The 18,706-nt window shown below is 42.2% G+C and overlaps 1 protein-coding gene across 3 annotated transcripts; it reads left to right on the top strand.

Annotated features, from left to right (window-relative positions):
* Positions 1–114: 114 nt before the first annotated feature.
* LOC119850434 (C-C chemokine receptor type 5-like) lies at positions 115–16,684 on the top strand. 3 transcript variants are annotated; one of them, XM_043508921.1, is made up of 6 exons: positions 115–438; positions 2,217–2,448; positions 3,449–4,067; positions 4,715–4,817; positions 12,577–12,754; positions 13,549–16,684. In XM_043508921.1, exon 6 carries the CDS (start codon positions 13,560–13,562, stop codon positions 14,610–14,612), a length of 1,053 nt encoding a protein of 350 aa, XP_043364856.1. In that variant the 5' UTR covers positions 115–438; positions 2,217–2,448; positions 3,449–4,067; positions 4,715–4,817; positions 12,577–12,754; positions 13,549–13,559; the 3' UTR covers positions 14,613–16,684. The 3 variants fall into 3 exon arrangements, with proteins under 3 accessions (XP_043364856.1, XP_043364854.1, XP_043364855.1); XM_043508919.1 differs by lacking the exon at positions 115–438 and having other exon boundaries at positions 526–2,448; positions 12,574–12,754; XM_043508920.1 differs by lacking the exon at positions 115–438 and having other exon boundaries at positions 526–2,448.
* Positions 16,685–18,706: the final 2,022 nt, after the last annotated feature.

The following is an 18,706-nucleotide window of genomic DNA, read 5'->3' on the forward strand; positions in this document are numbered from 1 at the left end:
GTCATCTTCAGCCCCCAACTAAAACCTCTCAAGCACATCATCAAAGATCTACAACCTATCCTGAAAAATGATCCCTCATTCTCACAGATCTTGGGAGACAGACTAGTCCTCACTTACAGACAGCCCCCCAACCTGAAGCAAATACTCTCCAGCAACCACACACCACACAGCAAAAACACTAACCCAGGAACCTATCCTTGCAACAAAGCCCAATGCCAACTCTGTCCACATAGTTATTCAAGTGACACCATCATAGGACCTAACCACATTATCCACGCCATCAGGGGCTCATTCACCTGCACATCTATCAGTGTGATATACGCCATCATGTGTCAGCAATGCCCCTCTGCCATGTACATTGGCCACACCGGACAGTCTCTACGCAAAAGAATAAATGGACACAAATCTGACGTCAGGAATCATAACATTCAAAAAATGGTAGGAGAACACTTCAACCTCTCTGGTAATTCAGTAACAGACTTAAAGGTGGCAATTTTGCAACAGAAAAGCTTCCAAAACAGACTCCAACAAGAAACTGCTGAGCTTGAATTAATATGCAAACTAGATACCATTAACTTGAGTTTGAATAGAGACTGGGAGTGGCTGGGTAATTACACATATTGAATCTATTTCCCCATGTTAAGTATCCTCACACCTTCTTGTCAACTGTCTAAATGAGCCATCTTGATTATCACTACAAAAAAATTTTCTCCTTCTGATAATAGCTCATTTTAATTAATTAGCCTTTTACAGTTGGTATGGCTACTTCCACCTTTTCATGTTCTCTATATGTGTATATATATCTTCTTACTATATGTTCCATTCTATGCATCTGATGAAGTGAGCTGTAGTCCATGAAAGCTTATGCTCAAATAAATTTGTTAGTCTCTAAGGTGCCACAAGTATTCCTGTTCTTTTTGAGTGTATAGACTAACACGGCTGCTACTCTGAAGCATATCCTTAATAGAGAAACAACAACTTCCACACTCTGATAAAAGAGCATAAACCAAATCCAGGAGAGTGAGAAATGAAAATTAGTCTCGACGGTTGTAGTATATTAAATTTTTTTGTTTGATCCTAAAAAGAATGGCAAACAATGATGGCACAGGAGGGAGCGAGATGCAAAATAGTATTGTGGGCTGGAAATCTCAACAGCTCTCTAGATTTTTTAATTAACTGCAAAAAAAAAGGGAAAATGCAAAAAGATTGAAAATGCAAGACCTGAATCTTACAGGCTTGCATCTAATCTGTTTTTTCCCGTTGGAAAGAGGTTTTCTTGGTCATAATATTCTTTGCCTTCTCATGAACCAATGTGAAAACTTCTTACAAGAACAAGAGTTTTTGCAGCCAAGTGGGATTCAGGAAAATGTATACAGTTCTGGCTTCATTTTGGATTTGAAAGTTTTTACTCATCTAGAGTCCTAATATTTAATATCATATCACTCTTTAATGTACAATGACATTCCCATGCAACAGCCCTTAATTTTGACACCACAAACAACTCAGTTTCAAGAGAATGATGTGATATGCACACATCATGAGGAGAAAATGGGTATGCTTCAACAAGCTCTTATTAAAGGCCTGATCCTGCAAACACTCATTCAAACCAGTGTTACTCATCCAGACGGTCCCTGACTTCCATCCATTTGCTCCAAATGGCACTATTAATGCATGCAAGTCCTGCTCACATGAGCTGGCAGGATCAGATCCCAATATCATAGCACTTACATAGTACTTTGCAGCCTCACACCTCTGTACATAACTAGTTATTCATCCTGATGACAGCCCTGTGAAGTAAATATCTGCAGTACTACAACGTGAAGGCAGAAAATTACTCTCACAGTAAACTTCCTTTTATGGAAAAAATATTTTCTGCAAGTTTGCATTAGTGTGAAAGCACCTTTTTAAAACCAAATGCATGTCAATGTTATGGTTATCTATTTCAGAGTGTTAGTCATGTTAGTCTGTATCAGCAAAAACAACTAGGAGTCCTTGTGGCACCTTAGAGACTAACAAATTTATTTGGGCATAAGCTTTGTGGGCTAAAATCCACTTCATCAGATGCATACTCAGTTTTACTGAGCTGTCTCCATTTTCATTTTTATTGGGGTGTGAATTCTAAAGCTACCATTTTATGCTTTTTTCTCTTTCCACATTAATGCAAGTTATTAATAAAATCATTATACTGTATGTTTCTCATTATCTTTGTGGAAAAGAGGCTTCAGCTCCGGATCCTGGAAAAGGGCAGGGATTGCTCCTTACATGGACACCACGGAAATGCACATAACCACAAAGGGGTGAAGAGGAAGTGGAGTCATGGACCAGAACTCTCCCCCACGCCAGCCCACAGGGAAATGACACCTACTGGGTGTAGAGCTGCTGCACTATCCTAAAAGATGTTGCAGCTGGGACAGCCCCCATTCACCGAGAAACTTGAGGAGGGATTTGGTACTTGACCTTTGAAAATATTTTTTTTTTTAATTTTAGGGCAAATATCAGTTTGGGTGGATATTATAAAGCAGATGGCGTGAAGGTGAGTGAGGAAAAATTATCTAGCACTGGGGAACAAACTGAATTCTCCCACAAGCCAGCTCTGGCCACTGTATGATCACTTTGTGCTGCTTAGGTGGTATAAAGTGACATTAGCCAACCAGAGAATCTGGCCCTTCAAGTTTTATATCTACAGAGTATTAAGTATTTAAAATTAAATATGAGTAAGTGCGTGTTGCTCTACATCCCTCTCCATGTTCCCTTCTCTGTCCCCACCATTCCCCGGCCTCCCCCTTCATGCTCTTCCCAATCTCCTGCACCAGACTTTCATGCATCCCAGTACCCCCGCTTCACCCCTCTCGATCTCCTGCCAATCTCAATATATTCCTCCTCCCTGACAGCCTCTCACTCCAAGACCAGGTAACATGGCTCTCTGACATCCACTTCCTGCCCCAGTGGGTCTCAAACTTTCTTGTATCATGCCTCACTTTTATTGAAGCAAATGAGCACAGTCCCACCTTCATGTGAGTTAGAGAGAACGTTCACATATAGCAATAATTAATGCAATGCTAGAAGGGCAAAGGATAGAAACTCACACTAGCATTTACTTTGCAACATTTCAGTGAGATGAATGAGCCTGAAGAGCAACTGGGACCCGGGAGACAAATGGGCCTGAGGGAGGTACAAGCTGGGATAAAGGGACTCATAGGGAAGAAGCTTGGGGCGCAGAATGGGTGTCGGGGGACTGAGACTCTGTCTCCTCTATGCCAGAAAATCACTGAGATAGCGGGTGGCAGATGCACAAGAAATCTAACAGAAAATCCCATGCAGTAATTTGCATTTTTTCAAGATAGTCAAAAAGTAGGATATGAGTTTCAGGCCCCACCCAAAGTCCACCGTGGGGCTGGCCCTATGTTTTTGGAAAGCCTGCCCTAACCACAGTTCACATCCTTTCCAGTGCACAACCCTCCCCACAATGCCCCTTCCTGGACTCCTGTCATTTGACATTTACTATCTCATTGGCGATAACTAGATGGATCTATCTTGATGGATCGATGATCTACATTGATAGATCTCTGATCACATATTCTTTCATATATATCATGAACTGGTGTGGTTATTGGAAAAAACATAGGTCTGTATGTTTATTTCACTGTGATCTCGGATTACAAAGCTTAATAATTAAAACAGCAAAAAACAACAGTTTTGGAAGGGATATAAATTCTTAGCTGCAGGACATAAGCCAAACTCTAATTACTGGGGTTTAGGAAGAAATTTTACCTGTGGGCAGGTTTCTCCTCAATTGCCCACTACAAGGCTTTCTTGCAGCTTCCTCTGAAGCAGCTGGTGCTGGCCACTGCTGGAGACAGGATACTTCACTAGACAGACCATGGGTCTAATCCAAGCTGGCAATTCCTATGTTTCTAGAAAGAGACAAGCCTCTTTTCTTTCATGTTTCCTACTTTTTCATCTTGAAAAACAAAGTCCTTCCCTTTCTCAGGAAAAACTCATTGACACCTGACAGATTTGGAATTGCCTGTGATTGTTTGTGAATATGTTAAAGATAATTGCTAATGGTAAGTTTGATTATAGTAAGGGGGTTTATTGTATGGATACATAGGGTAAATTCAAGAAGAGATTGACTGCACCAGGAAGGAAGAGTATTATGGCTCCAGATATTTATAAACCCCTCTATTTATATGGCTCCCTCTATTTATAAACCCCTCCCATTCCCCATGAGTTCCCATTGGTCCCACTCTCAGAAAGAGACTCTGGGTGTATCCTGCCAATCTGTTTGCCCACAATGTAAATCACTAAAGTAACTTCAAAGAGCTAATGAGCACACCTAGTGCTTCCACACCCAATTTCTGGATATCATTCCTGCCTCTGGCAAGTGTGGCACAGAGAGTCCCCCAAATGAAAAACAAGAAATTCTGTATCCTTCTAAAGATTTCTTCCCTTTTTCACAGCACTACATGCTGCAACGCTAAGAGTGGGTTACAAACAAAACCAAATTCTTTCTATAATTATAGCTTTGGATTGTGAAACCTAAGTCCCACCACTAGGATTTCAAAATCTATACATCTGTACTTTAACGCACTTTTTACAGGAGCATTTGAAAGTCCTTTTTAGAAAAGAAGAACTGCTTATTTTTTTTAAGAAACAATGATTTCTTGTTCACACAAAGTCTGCGAAACGTATGAATATTGTATCCTTCATCCAGGAAGGGGCGTATGCCTGCCCTGTGCCTGTTATATGCAAAACTGATTTATGCAGTGTAGCTGGTCTAAATGACTAAGACATCAGTGGCACTTCTTAGATATTTGGTAAGTTATCTTTCTTCTGTTTTTAGTATTTATACATTTATTAGTTGCTTATGTAGATTAAGAGGTAACACAAATGCCTATATCTGTAAACACAGAAAAGAATCTGCTGGGTCATTTGTTAGTGGATTCACCTATAAAAAATAACAATTGAGAAGGGCAGGGGGAATGCACTAGAATGAACTATTTTAAAAGGATATAACCATTTGAAATGTTCAGAATGGAAACGAGATAAGTAATGAGGCAAATTTCCAGGGACTGTATTGGATAAGATTGCAATGAAATAAGATACCTCTGTAACAATTGAATTAAACAGGAAAGATTTTTCTGTCAAAACTTTGATACCAGTTGTAGCAAGAATCAAAATCTGTTTTGAAAACACAATAATGGACCAGATTTGTAACTGGTATAAACTAGTGTAGTATCACTGAAGTCAGTGGACCTACACGGATTCATATAAGCTGAGGAACTGCTCCGATACTGGGAAAATATTGGTTTGAAATCTGAAAATGTGAGCACATTAAACTTAAAATCCTTCAGACCTAATCTGGAATATATCATCTTTTCAGCACACCATACAAATGGTCTGATTTTGGAGTCTTTCAAAGTGATATGAAATCAGTTTGGCTTTAATAAAGATTTTAGGATTCACTCCTGACTCCAAGATGCCAAGTGCACAACTCCTGTCATAATTAATGGAAATTGCATTCCTAAGTATCAGTTTACCATTAAATATTAAAAGATGATCCCCCTTCTGTCCAGAAGAGAGGAGAATCTATCTGGCTAAGGCATATTTATACCTATCTCAAAATGATTGCTGAAACACTGGTATTGTAATTTAAACACTGTGTGTGATGTGACTTATTTATATTCAATATGTATTTCAACAGGAAGTCCTGTGTAATTTAGCTGTTTACCGTGAAGTTTTACTCCGCAGTCTAACATTTTAACGTTTTAATCTTTGCCTTTTTTTTTCAAAAAATGATCTGAACATTTCTGTGAAACAGTAATATCTGGCTTTGCTGATTTTTGTGTATGCTTAAGACATGGGAGGCTTTTTAACTCAAAAGCAATAAAGATTGGGTTAACTTGCACCAGACAAACAGAATTTTTGATAGGCTGATCGCAGATTTCTGGGAAGAAATCGTATTCTGTGGTCATGACTACACTTACACCCCATATTGTAGTGCTTTTCATCCGTAGGTCATATAGCTATTTTTCCCAAAAGGGTGGGTATCTTCATCTCTCCTTTATAGATGGGGAAACTGATGCACAAAGAGGTGAAATGACTTGCCTAAAATCAAACAGCTGATCAGTAGTAGAGCTAGAAATAAAACCCAGGCCATCTGACTCCTAGTCAAGTGTCTTAGGCACTGGATAATAGTTTCCTAAAAGAGTGGAAGAAATTGCTTCATGGGATACTGCATATAGTGATTTGTTAATCCTGCTCTTTTAAAATTGGTAGGCACCCAATGGTAGTTATCAGTATCTGACGGATAGATACTAATCTCAGATTCAGATACTGTAGAGAGAGGCTTCTGAAGCAAGGAAAGGAGCTAGTAGGAGGATTTTACTGGAATCAATCAGAATGAAGGGAGAGATAACAGGATTTAGGCCCTGAGGACAGGGTGGGTGGAAGAAGACAAGCACCAACGTGATGTTCTCATGATCCAGAGACAGAGTGAAGGGAGAAAAGTTGTTATGCTTATAAGAAGCACATGGGATCTTTTTCAGGGAAAAAGGCAATATGCCACGTTTATTGAAAATACAACCATTATCATATACATTCTATTGCACAACACACACACAAGTCCTGCAGATGGTCTTTATAGTTACCAGTCTGTCGTAGCTCAAGTCAATCTAACGGCCAGTTAGATAGAGCACGAGTGAGGAGCTGGGCTCTGTCAGTTGTGATCCGATGCTCTGAGGCTTTGCAGGACTGAACCCAGAGTTCTATGGCAAAGCACCCCACCTTTATACTTGTAAATTTCCACTTTAGTCTATGGATTTTGCAATTTATTCTGTAATCGTTAGTCCTTAAGTGATGTTAATCTTGAGGTTTTCCGCTGTTATCTCTTATTTGTTGTCTTGCCTTTGGGGGTGTTTGCCTCACCTCTGCCTCAGTTGTCAATGCTGCTAACTCAAAGTGAGCTGTAGCTCACGAAAGCTTATGCTCAAATAAATTTGTTAGTCTCTAAGGTGCCACAAGTACTCCTTTTCTTTTTGCGAATACAGACTAACACGGCTGCTACTCTGAAACCTGTCAATTTCTTAAGTTGTTCAGGCCACAGATACAAAGAACGGCCCCAATTCTGCAAGTGAATGTGCAGGCAAACCAAACCAAATAGAAAAAATAATCTATGGAGGGAAAAGGTTAGTGGCTACTTTTTGGAAAAGAAAAGGAGTACCCGTGGCACCTTAGAGACTAACAAATTTATTAGAGCATAAGCTTTCGTGAGCTACAGCTCACTTCATCGGATACAGACTAACACGGCTGCTACTCTGAAACCTGACTTTTTGGAGAAGCTTCTTGTCTTAAAGTACCGGTAAAAGTGACTATATAAAAATATGATCTTTAAACTCATTTACTACCAATGTATCTGAGCCATAACAGCTTACTATACCAACAAAATCACATTTTTACTTTCACAATGACTGTAGAGTCAACACAACTGTGGAACAACTGTCTCATGGGGAGAATGTGCAGGACTTTCTGAAAATCAGGCATCTTTAAAGATGTCTCAGATCTGACACACAAAAATTGAAGCACCCAAAATCAATAGTAACTTTTGAAATTTTGGCCTATTTAGTTTTCAATAGAACTCAAATGTATTGTTATGTATGTGATTATGATAACTTTCCACAAGTAGTTTAACAAGGTCTTAATAAAAGTAGAATGGTCCAGTCAGATAAAGAGACAAAATAGGCTAAAGGGGCCTAATGTCCAAAAAAAAAGCAAAAAAAAACCTTGTTCCCCATTGTGCACGATGCTACCTTTCTTAATGGCCATCCATGGATATAGGCCCATGTCCCTATCTCTGTGATCCTAAAGTGTCAGGATCAGAGTTCCTGCAGACCAACAAGATCCTTATGCAGATTCTATTGCAGCATAGTTCAGCCATACATCCTCACAGAGGGCAAAGGGTTATGCTTCCATGAACAAAAATCCATGTCCGCTTAGCTGCTGCAGATGCTTTCCTTGCAAAATCTTTTTCAGGTCTCTTTTCTAAGGCAGTGTTTTTCAATCCACGGGTCATGACCCACTACTGGGTCACAGCATGTAAGGTGCTGGGTCGCCTTGCTCTGGTCAGCACCACCAACTGGAACGTTAAAAGTCCCGTCGGCGTTGCTGCCCAGCTAAGGCAGATAAGGGCCTACCTTTTCCGACACCATGCTGTGCTCTGGAAGTGGCCAGCAGTGGGTCCAACTTCTAGGCGGGGGGCCATGGGGCTCCGCGCGCTGCCCCCACCCTGAGCACCGGTTCTGCACTCCCATTGGCTGGCAACCAGCCAATGGGAACTGGGGAGGCCATGCTGCCTGCCTCTGCCTAAGAGCCAGACATACTGCTGGCTGCTTCCGGGGCACAGTGTGGTCAGCGGTGCACCCCGGCTGCACCACTGACCGGGAGCTGCCAGAGGTAAGTTAGCACCCCAACCCCAGACCCCAATCCCCTGCCGCAGCCTTGAGCCTCCCTCAAACCTGGAACCCCTTCCTGCACCCCAAGCCCCTCATCCTCAGTCCCAGCCCAGAGCCCTGACCCCCTCCTGCACCCCAACCCTCTGCCCCAACCCTGAGCCCCCCCAAACCCAGAATCCCTTTTTGCCCTCCAAACCCATCATCCCTGGCCCTACCCCAGAGCCTGCATTCCCAGTCCAGAGCCCTGACCTCCTCCCGCACCCCAACCCCCTACCCCAGCCCAGAGCCCCCTCCCACACCCTGAACCCTTCATTCCTGGCCCCACCCTGCAGCTCTCACCCCCACACTCCAAACCGCTGCTCCAGCCTGAGCCCCTCCCACACCCCAAACCCCTCATCCCCAGCTCCTTTGGGTCGCAGGCATCAACAATTTTCTTCAACTGGATCCCCAGAAAAAAAGTTTGAAAACCACTGTTCTAAGGCAATGGCCACACTACAGAGCTTACACCAGTACAGCTGGGTCACTGCAGCACTGCTAGTGCGGATGCTCTAAACCAGTAGTTCTCAATCAGGGATCTGGGGCCCCCTAGGGGGCCTTGAGCAAGTTTCAGCGGGGCCTCCAAGCAGGGCCAGCATTAGACTTGCTGGGGCCCAGGGCAGAAAGCTGAAGTCCCACTGCCTGGGGCTGTAGCCCAGGTCCCTGAGCCCTGCCACCCGGGATTGAAGCTGAAGCTTGAGCAATGTAGCTTCATAGAGGCTCCTGTGGTGTGGGGCCCCAGGCAATTGCCCTGGTTCCTGCCCCCTAATGCCGGCCCTGGTTTTTATATGCAGAAAACCAGTTATTGTGGCACAGGTGGGCGTGGAGTTTTTATAGCAAGTTTGGGAAGCATCAGAAAGAAAAAGATTAAGAACCCCTGCTCTAAACCAATGGGAGGGAGCTCTCCTGTTGATTTAATTACTCCAGCCCCCGCGAGCGGCGGTTGCTATGTTGGTGGGATAAGCTCTCCTGTCACCATAGCTCTGTCCACACTGATGCTTAGGTTAGTATAACTTACATCGCTGAGGGGGATGGATCATTCACACCCCTGAGCAACACAACTTATACCAACTTAAGCTGTAGTGTGTACATAGCCTAACTCCCTGCTGTTAACTCTGCTCCCAGCACTTCAAATGCTACATAGTTTGTTACTACTCTTACACTTGGCCATACTTCGACCATGTGTTTAAGGGAATTATGCAGATGGGGCATATTGGGCTGGTGCCCCTATCTCTATAGTTATTTGACAATACAAAAAAGAAAACTGATATGAAGGAACTGTGACATTTCCCAGGGGTACCCAAGGTCATGAGGCACTTCCTCTAGCATAAGGAAGGATTTTCTGTTCCTTGGGGAAGTTTTAACCTAAGCTGGTAAAAGTAAGCTTAGGAGGTTTTCATACAGGTCCAAGGTTTCTTCCCCACTCTGAACTCTAGGGTACAGATGTGGGGACCTGCATGAAAACCTCCTAAGCTTACTTTTACCAGCTTAGGTTAAAGCTTCCCCAAGGTACAAAACTATTTTACGTTTTGCCCTTGGACTTTCGCTGCTACCACCAAATGTCTAACCGGTATTATTAGGAAAGAGTCCGTTTGGAAACGTCTTTCCCCCCAAAATCCTCCCAAACTTTACACCCCACCTTTCCTGGGGAAGGTTTGATAAAAATCCTCACCAATTTACATAGTGACCACAGACCCAAACCCTTGGATTTTAAGAACAATGAAAAAGCATTCAGTTTCTTAAAAGAAGAATTTTAATAGAAGAAAAAGTAAAAAGAATCACCTCTGTAAAATCAGGATGGTAAATACCTTATGGGGTAATTAGATTCAAAACATAGAGAATCCCTCTAGGCAAAACCTTAAGTTACAAAAAGACACAAAAACAGGAATCTACGTTCCATTCAGCACAACTTATTTTTCTCAGCCATTTAAAGAAATCAGAATCTAACGCATATCTAGCTAGATTACTTACTAAGTTCTAAGACACCATTCCTGTTCTGTCCCCAGCAAAAGCATCACACAGACAGAGAGAGAGGCTTTGTTTCTTCCTCTTCCCAGCTTTTGAAAGTATCTTGTCTCCACATTGGTCATTTTGGTCAGGTGCCAGCGAGATTATCCTAGCTTCTTAACCTTTTACAAGTGAAAGGGTTTTTCCTCTGGCCAGGAGGGATTTTAAAGGTGTTTATCCTTCCCTTTATATTTATGACACCTACAATGCCAAGTAAACCCATGACCAGATAGAGAGATAAGTGTCTGTTACCTCCTGCTTGAAAGGAATATTCTTGAGGTATGTCACCTCCTGGTGACCCACCCTAATCCCAAGTCCTTATGAAATTTTAGATACATAATGTACTTAAATATTATCTGTACATACATTTTGCAGTGATTATGATGTCCAGTGGGCTACTGGCTCTCAGTAGAGACCTCACATGCCATTGTTTGTATAGGTGCAGGAACTAGGGATGCAGGGGTACTGCAGCATCCCCAGGTTTTATGTGGGGTCCCGGCCGCCAGCCCCACTCCCCAGCTGCTGGTCCCATGCCTAGGGCTCTGCACCAGGGTCCCAGCCCCAAGCCCAGCGCCCCGCTCCCAACCCTGCACTCAGGACTCCGCTCGCTGGCCCTGCACTCAGGACTCGGGTCCCCGCCATGGGACCTGCTCTCCGGCTGCTGGCCCCATGCCCAGGGCTCTGCGCCTGGCCCCGCGCCTGGGGCTCCGTGCCTGGCCCTGCACCTGGGCCCCCATTCCCAGCCCTGCACTGGAGCTCTGCTCTGGGGCACCAACCCCACACCCCTCTCCCCAGCCACTGGACCCATGCCACTCCTGGCCCTGCCTCCTGTTCCTGGGGCTCTACTCCCAGCCCCATGCCCGACCCCCCTGCTCCCAGGGGTTCACTCCTGGCCCTGCAGCTGCCCCCAGCTGTGGCCCCAGCCTTGGCCTCTTTACCCCATCTGAGTTCCCGCCTCTCCCAGAGACACAGTTCTGCTCCTGGTCCCAGCTCTGGGGGTTGGGGGGGATATGGACAGGGGTAAGGGGGGCATGAGGTAAAAAGTAAAAACTGCTTTCAGCACCCTCACTATTAAAAGTGTTCCAGTGCCCCTGATTATAGGGGGAATTATTATGCATATATCTGATGCAGGGGATCCCTGGAAAACTGAGTATCCCCTGTGCCCTCTGCCAGTTGGCACCAAGTTGAGACACAGCAACTAAAAGAAGGCAACTATTTCATTGAAAAGCAACCCTGTCTCTTAAAGACAATGACACCTTAAATTCTGATCAGCTTTCTCAGTTATCTGCTTTTTAAGACCAGCTTGCTTCTTAATGAGCAGTAATAATTTTAACCCTTTACTACAAGATATCTCCATCTAGATAAAAATAACATATAATACTGTACATTAAGGGCCAGATCCTCAGTTTACATAAATTGGTATAGCTCCATTGACTTCAACGAAGTTAGGTGAACTTTCACCACCTAAGGATCTGGCCCACAAGCGTGTGTAGTTCATTCATCTGTAGACTTACAGTCATTAATCAGCAATATTTAAAGTTTTCAACAACTAACTCAGAGTATTTTCCTAAATCTGGTCAACATTATATTTTACATATTTATATGATACAGGTATAATCATGTACTATTTACTGTCAAGGAAATAAAAAGATGAGACTGACCAGACTGCATGTCTCTTCCTACAAACGTTGTGTACACACGAACAAGGCTAAAGAATGTTACTTAGGTTGCAAAATCAAAATATAGGAAATGCCTGCATTATGGTTGCCTATGCAACTTTAATTCTGTCCCCTTGTGTATCCATCTTCTGCACTGACTGTGGAAAAGATCCTGTGGGAAAAATGCGTGGGGATCATGTAATTAAATATTGTATCACAATGTATGTGCACAAGTGGACAGAATTAAGGTGCCACAGGCAACAGTAAATCTGGCATTTCTTAACTTTTGAATACTTGACTTTGCAACCTAAATAATTTTCTATTAACTTAGTGTTTTTATGTATTTTTCATTTTAGAAGGAAACAGATAAAACAAATTCAGTTATGTACAACTCTAATAATCCTTCTTTCATGTGTACTCAGCAGGGTTTGAATTCTTAAACTTTGGCATAGGCATAGAGTTATCAACCATTTGAGCTACAGTAACTATCAACAGGAGAAAGCTATCATCTGAGGGCACACACACATGTGTATGTGAACATCTGCATCTTGTGAGTGGCTCAGGGGAGCCTGGACAGCATCTTTGCCCACATCCTCCCAAGAGGTAGGAATTTCTGTCCCATGTGGTTCTTCCAGGGGAAAGCTGGGGGGAACAGGTTGCTATGGCTACATGCTAGGTCTGGGTGTGTGGTTAGTGGGAAGCTGACCTGACTCTCTCTCCTTCTGCACCGCAGCTGTTCCAACAGCTCCTAAGCACTACCAGTGCAGTGGCTGCTGATGCTTCTTAGGCAGCAGTGTAAGCCTGGTGCTTTAGGACAGTTGTTCTCAACCAGGTCTACGTGTACACCTGGCAGAGGTCTTCCAGCGGGTTCATCAACTCATCTAGATATTTGCCTAGTTTTACAACAGGCTACATAAAATGCATTAGCGAAGACAGTACAAATTTAAATTTCACACAGACAATGACTTGTTTATACTGCTCTATGTACTATACACTGAAAAGTAAGTACAATATTTATATTCCAATTGATTTATTTTATAATTATATTGTAAACATGAGAAAGTAGGAAATTTTTCAGTAATAGTGGCTGTGACACTTTTGTATTTTTATGTCATAACACAGCAAAACATAAACAGCATTTCATGGGGAAAAAGAAAAGGCGCTTCTCTAGCCCTAAGGCTTTCTCCCCACTGCATTTCAAAGGCCTAGTGCAAATAATGGAAATCTCAGAGCTTCTCAAAAAAAAATTGCAATAATCTTTTATAATAGGAAATATTAGGCAGCTGAAATATGGGGGTCATCACCAGCCACCAAAATTATTGTTTGTGGTAAAATTCCAATCTTTGTCTGAGTTTTAGTCCATCTCTTTAGTTTCTACCATCTCTTTCTTCATCCAGGATAGAACAAGATGGATGACGGAACTGAAATGACAACCTATGATTATTATACTGGCTCAGAACCATGCCAAAAAACTGAAGTCAAAAAATTTGCATCCCTGTTTCTGCCACCGCTTTATTCTTTGGTGCTGATATTTGGCCTGGTGGGCAATGTGCTAGTTGTGCTGATCCTGATAAAATACAAGAAGCTGAGAAGCATGACTGACATCTATCTACTGAATCTGGCAATTTCTGATTTGCTTTTTATTCTTTCCCTGCCATTTTGGGCTTACTATGCAGCACGTGGGTGGGATTTTGGAAATGCAATGTGTAAAATTCTTTCAGGGGTCTATTATGCTGGCTTCTACAGTGGAATTTTTTTCATAATACTTTTGACAGTAGATAGATATCTGGCCATTGTCCATGCAGTGTTTGCTTTAAAGGCTAGGACAGTTACCTATGGCATTCTCACAAGTGTTGTCATTTGGGGTGTTGCAATATTAGCCTCTCTTCCAGGGTTTATATTTCATGAAGCTAAAAGGGAGTCATATCATTTTACATGTAGCCCTCATTATCCATTGGGACAGGAAAGTAAATGGAAGCAATTCCAGACTTTAAAGATGAACATCCTGGGACTTGTCATTCCACTGGTCATTATGATTTTCTGCTATGCAGAGATTATAAAGACATTACTGAGATGTAGGAATGAGAAAAAACATAAGGCAGTCAGGCTTATTTTTATCATAATGATTGTTTATTTTCTCTTCTGGACACCATTCAACATCGTTGTTCTCATGTACACTTTTCAAGATTTATTTTTCCTAAATAACTGTGACAGCAGCAGTCAGCTGGAGCTAGCAATCCAAGTGACAGAAGCAGTTGCAATGATCCACTGTTGTATCAACCCTGTGATCTATGCTTTCGCTGGTGAAAAGTTTAGGAAATATCTTTATACCTTTTTCCGAAACCACATTGGAATCCATTTGTATAAATATTGCCCAGTTCTCTATGCAGAGGCATCTGACCGAGTTAGTTCCACATACACCCCATCTACGGGGGAGCAGGAATTCTCAGCTGCATTGTGAAGGGTGTCTAAGTAAAAAAGTTACATTCACTTTTGTGGAAATAGTTGTGCAAAGGACCAAAACACTTTGAATACTTGGCTTTAAAGAGGCAACTGAAGGGGTACTGAAGGAGTGAAGATCTCAATCATGCAGGGAAGAGCACACAGCTGAAGCTCCATAAGTGGAGACACATCCTCTTGAACTACCTCTCATATCTTAGTATGAGATATGCCACTCATTTACTCTCAAACGTATTTCATCCCACACAAGCCTCGTGCTATATCAGTGTTAATTATGTTGAATTGATATCTGTAATACAAAATCTTGAAATTGAGATCCTAGAAAATGTCATATATTTGGAAAAAGAAACTCCAGCATTTCTAGTTGCTTCTGCTTTTATTTTTGGTTGCTAAGCATTTTTATTATAGTATTATTTATTTTAGTATAGTAGTAGGACATTATCCAGCCATTATTTTGTACATAAAACTCCCAAAGTTTGTAATGAGAGTTTTGATGAGATTGATAGCAGAATATAAGCAGGCTATTCCATAAAATTTAGGTCCAGCAAAGCACTTAAACAGATACATAACTTGAAGCATGTGGGTGCTCATGTGCATGAGATCATGCTTTAGTGTTTTGATGGATCAGGGACACCCTTTCTGGGGTTTCTTGCACATCCTTTGAAATATCTGGTTTTGGCCACTATCAGAGACAGGATTCTGGACTAGATAGACCACTCTTCTGATCTAGTATGGCAATTCCGGTTTCCTTATGTTTCTATAAAGCCCTTAGAACAGTGGTTCTCAAACTTTTGTACCGGTGACGCCTTTCACATAGCAAGCCTCTGAGTGTGATTCCCTATATAAATTAAAAACACGTTTTTATATATTTTACACCATCATAAATGCTGGAGACAAAGCGGGGCTTGGGGTGAAGGCTGACAGCTTGTGACTCCCCCTGTAATAACCTCATGACCCCGACGGGTCCCAACCCCCAGTTTGAGAACCCCTGCCTTAGAACAATAATTTGATAGGAAAATGGTACAGGAAATGGTATTGAATATGTTTCAAATTATCAAGTGCATTTGAAATCAGGAAATGAAATAAGGAAATCTTTGCTGATCCAGCCACTTCTTTCAAATTATTCTCAGTTTTGGTACATTATTACATTACTGTTGGGCTACATCCATAAAGTAAGTATGGGCAAACTGGAACTCGTTTCTAATTCATTAGGTTTTGCTTTTTACTTTCTTTTCACATATTATGCATGAGCCATCTTTTGGAATTTATGATATGAATTTTTACCAGATTGTATCCTGAAAAAGTGATTAGTGATAAATTAATTTAAATAGAAAAAGGATCATTTTCATGTCAATTGATGAAGCTTTGGAAGGACAAATTCTCTTTCAAGGAGGTACTTTCCTGCATATAGTAACCAGTTTGCAAGGTTTTGGTTTTTTTAACTTAAATAAAAAAGCCCCTTTATGATTTATTTACTTTTCAACAAGAGCTGAGAACTTCCACTAATGTCTTCATGAATCACACACATATTGTGAGTGTGAAGTGTGTGATCTGACTCTCCAGTCAGAAAAGAATTAACCATCTTCATGCAAAGGGAGATAAAAGCCCTACCACTCTTGTGCAAGATCTCAATCATGCAGGGAAGAGCACACACCTGAAGCTCCATAAGGGAGATTTAAAAGGGACCCTTGTATCTAGGAGGAATTTTACTTACAGGACGGATCTTTTCTGGAGAAGAGCTATTTGGAGGGCCTAGTGAGCTGTAGTAAAGGACAGCATTTGGACTTACGGAAACAAGTAACCTGATGGGACTACAGCCTCTTCTTAAGGGACCTGTTACTTCAGTGGAACTGGAGCTTGCTTTGAAAACTTGGGACCAGCCAGGTCCCATTTATCCATTGGATATGTATAGTTAGCCATATTAAATGGAGAACAGCAGAGATGCAGAAATGGTGGAGTCTCTGCTACTGGATGGCATTCTGGATATATATAACTAAGGGATCCAGAAATAAAATAACTCATACTATGACATAGTATGTTTGTGTTTGCAATTCATTAAAGTTAGTTGAATTCGCTGGTTTTGGCTTCTTGCAGAAGAAAGTGTGTGTTCTCAAACAATGGGGGAGAGATGGCAAAGATACTCTTCCACACAGCATATTGCAATATCGAGTGAGCAGACAGCACAGGGTAAGTAGATGGTTCTGAGCATTAGTAACTGGATATAGAGCCCTTCAGTTCTAGGTCAAATCCATTCCACCATCATGGATCAATAGGGGTGACAAGCTTCTAGCCAGTGGATCTTAAGCCTCTGTCTGATGGATTAAAGAGCCCTCTGCTATCTACCAATGTGATATATGCCATCATGTGCCAGCAATGCCCCTCTGCCATGTACATTGGCCAAACTAGACAGTCTCTACGTAAAAGAATGAATGGACACAAATCAGACGTCAAGAATTATAACATTCAAAAACCAGTTGGAGAACACTTCAATCTCTCTGGTCATTCGATCACAGACCTAAGAGTGGCTATACTTCAACAAAAAAGCTTCAAAAACAGACTCCAATAAGAGACTGCTGAATTGGAATTAATTTGCAAACTGGATACAATTAACTTAGGCTTGAATAGAGACTGGGAATGGATGAGTCATTACACAAAGTAAAACTATTTCCCCATGGTATTTCTCCCTCCCACCCCACCCCCCACTGTTCCTCTGCTATTCTTGTTAACTGCTGGAATTAGCCTGCCTTGCTTGTCACCATGAAAGGTTTTCCTCTTCCCCCACCCTGCTGCTGGTGATGGCTTATCTTAAGTGATCACTCTCCTTACAGTGTGTATGATAAACCCATTGTTTCATGTTCTCTGTGTGTGTGTATATAAATCTCTCCTCTGTTTTTTCCACCAAATGCATCCGATGAAGTGAGCTGTAGCTCCCGAAAGCTTATGCTCTAATAAATTTGTTAGTCTCTAAGGTGCCACAAGTACTCCTTTTCTTTTTGCGAATACAGACTAACACGGCTGCTACTCTGAAACAGGAAGATTAGCGATGAAGTGAGCTGTAGCTCACGAAAGCTTATGCTCTAATAAATTTGTTAGTCTCTAAGGTGCCACAAGTACTCCTTTTCTTCTGACAATGTGTGACCAAACAGGTTTCAGAGTAGCAGCCCTGTTAGTCTGTATTCGCAAAAAGAAAAGGAGGGCTCGTGGCACCTTAGAGACTAACAAATTTATTTGAGCATAAGCTTTCATGAGCTACAGCTCACTTCATCGGATGCATTCAGTGGAAAATACAGTGGGGAGATTTATATACACAGAGAACATGAAACAATGGGTGTTACCATACACACTGTAAAGAGAGTGATCACTTAAGGTGAACTAGCAGGAGAGCGGCGGGGGAAGCTTTTTATAGTGATAATCAAGGTAGACCAGCAGTTGACAAGAAGAGTGGCTATACTTCAAAAAAAAACTTCAAAAACAGACTCCAACGAGAGACTGCTGAATTGGAATCAATTTGCAAACTGGATACAATTAACTTAGGCTTAAATAGAGACTGGGAGTGGATGGGTCATTACACAAAGTAAAACTATTTCTTCATGTTTATCCCCCACCCCCCACTGTTCCTCAGACGTTCTTGTCAACTGCTGGAAATGGTGCCACAAGTACTCCTTTTTTTTGTGACCACTTTCTCACACATCAAATATAATTAGTGTCAACATCAAGGCAAACAACCTATTCAGACTTAACAGCTCCTCACTCATTAATGGTCCTATTCTGCCTGGTGCTGAATTGTTGTCTTCTGTGGAAGCTGAACATGCTCAAATGACAGGTTTCAGAGTAGCAGCCGTGTCAGTCTGTATTCGCAAAAAGAAAAGGAGGGCTCGTGGCACCTTTAGAGACTAACACATTTATTAGAGCATAAGCTTTCGTGAGCTACAGCTCACGAGGCAGGGCGCCAGCGGGCGGGCTTGAGAGGGGGCGCGAGGCAGCCAGGCGCTGACCCCCCAGGTAGCGGCTCCCCACTGCACCCAGCATGCCCAGCGGCCGTTACAGCCACGCGCCACGGGGCGCGCGGGAGCCGAGGCTGGAGCAGGCGTAGAA

This window comes from Dermochelys coriacea, chromosome 2 (genome assembly GCF_009764565.3).
Source record: "Dermochelys coriacea isolate rDerCor1 chromosome 2, rDerCor1.pri.v4, whole genome shotgun sequence".
NCBI classification, from domain to species: Eukaryota; Metazoa; Chordata; order Testudines; family Dermochelyidae; genus Dermochelys; species Dermochelys coriacea.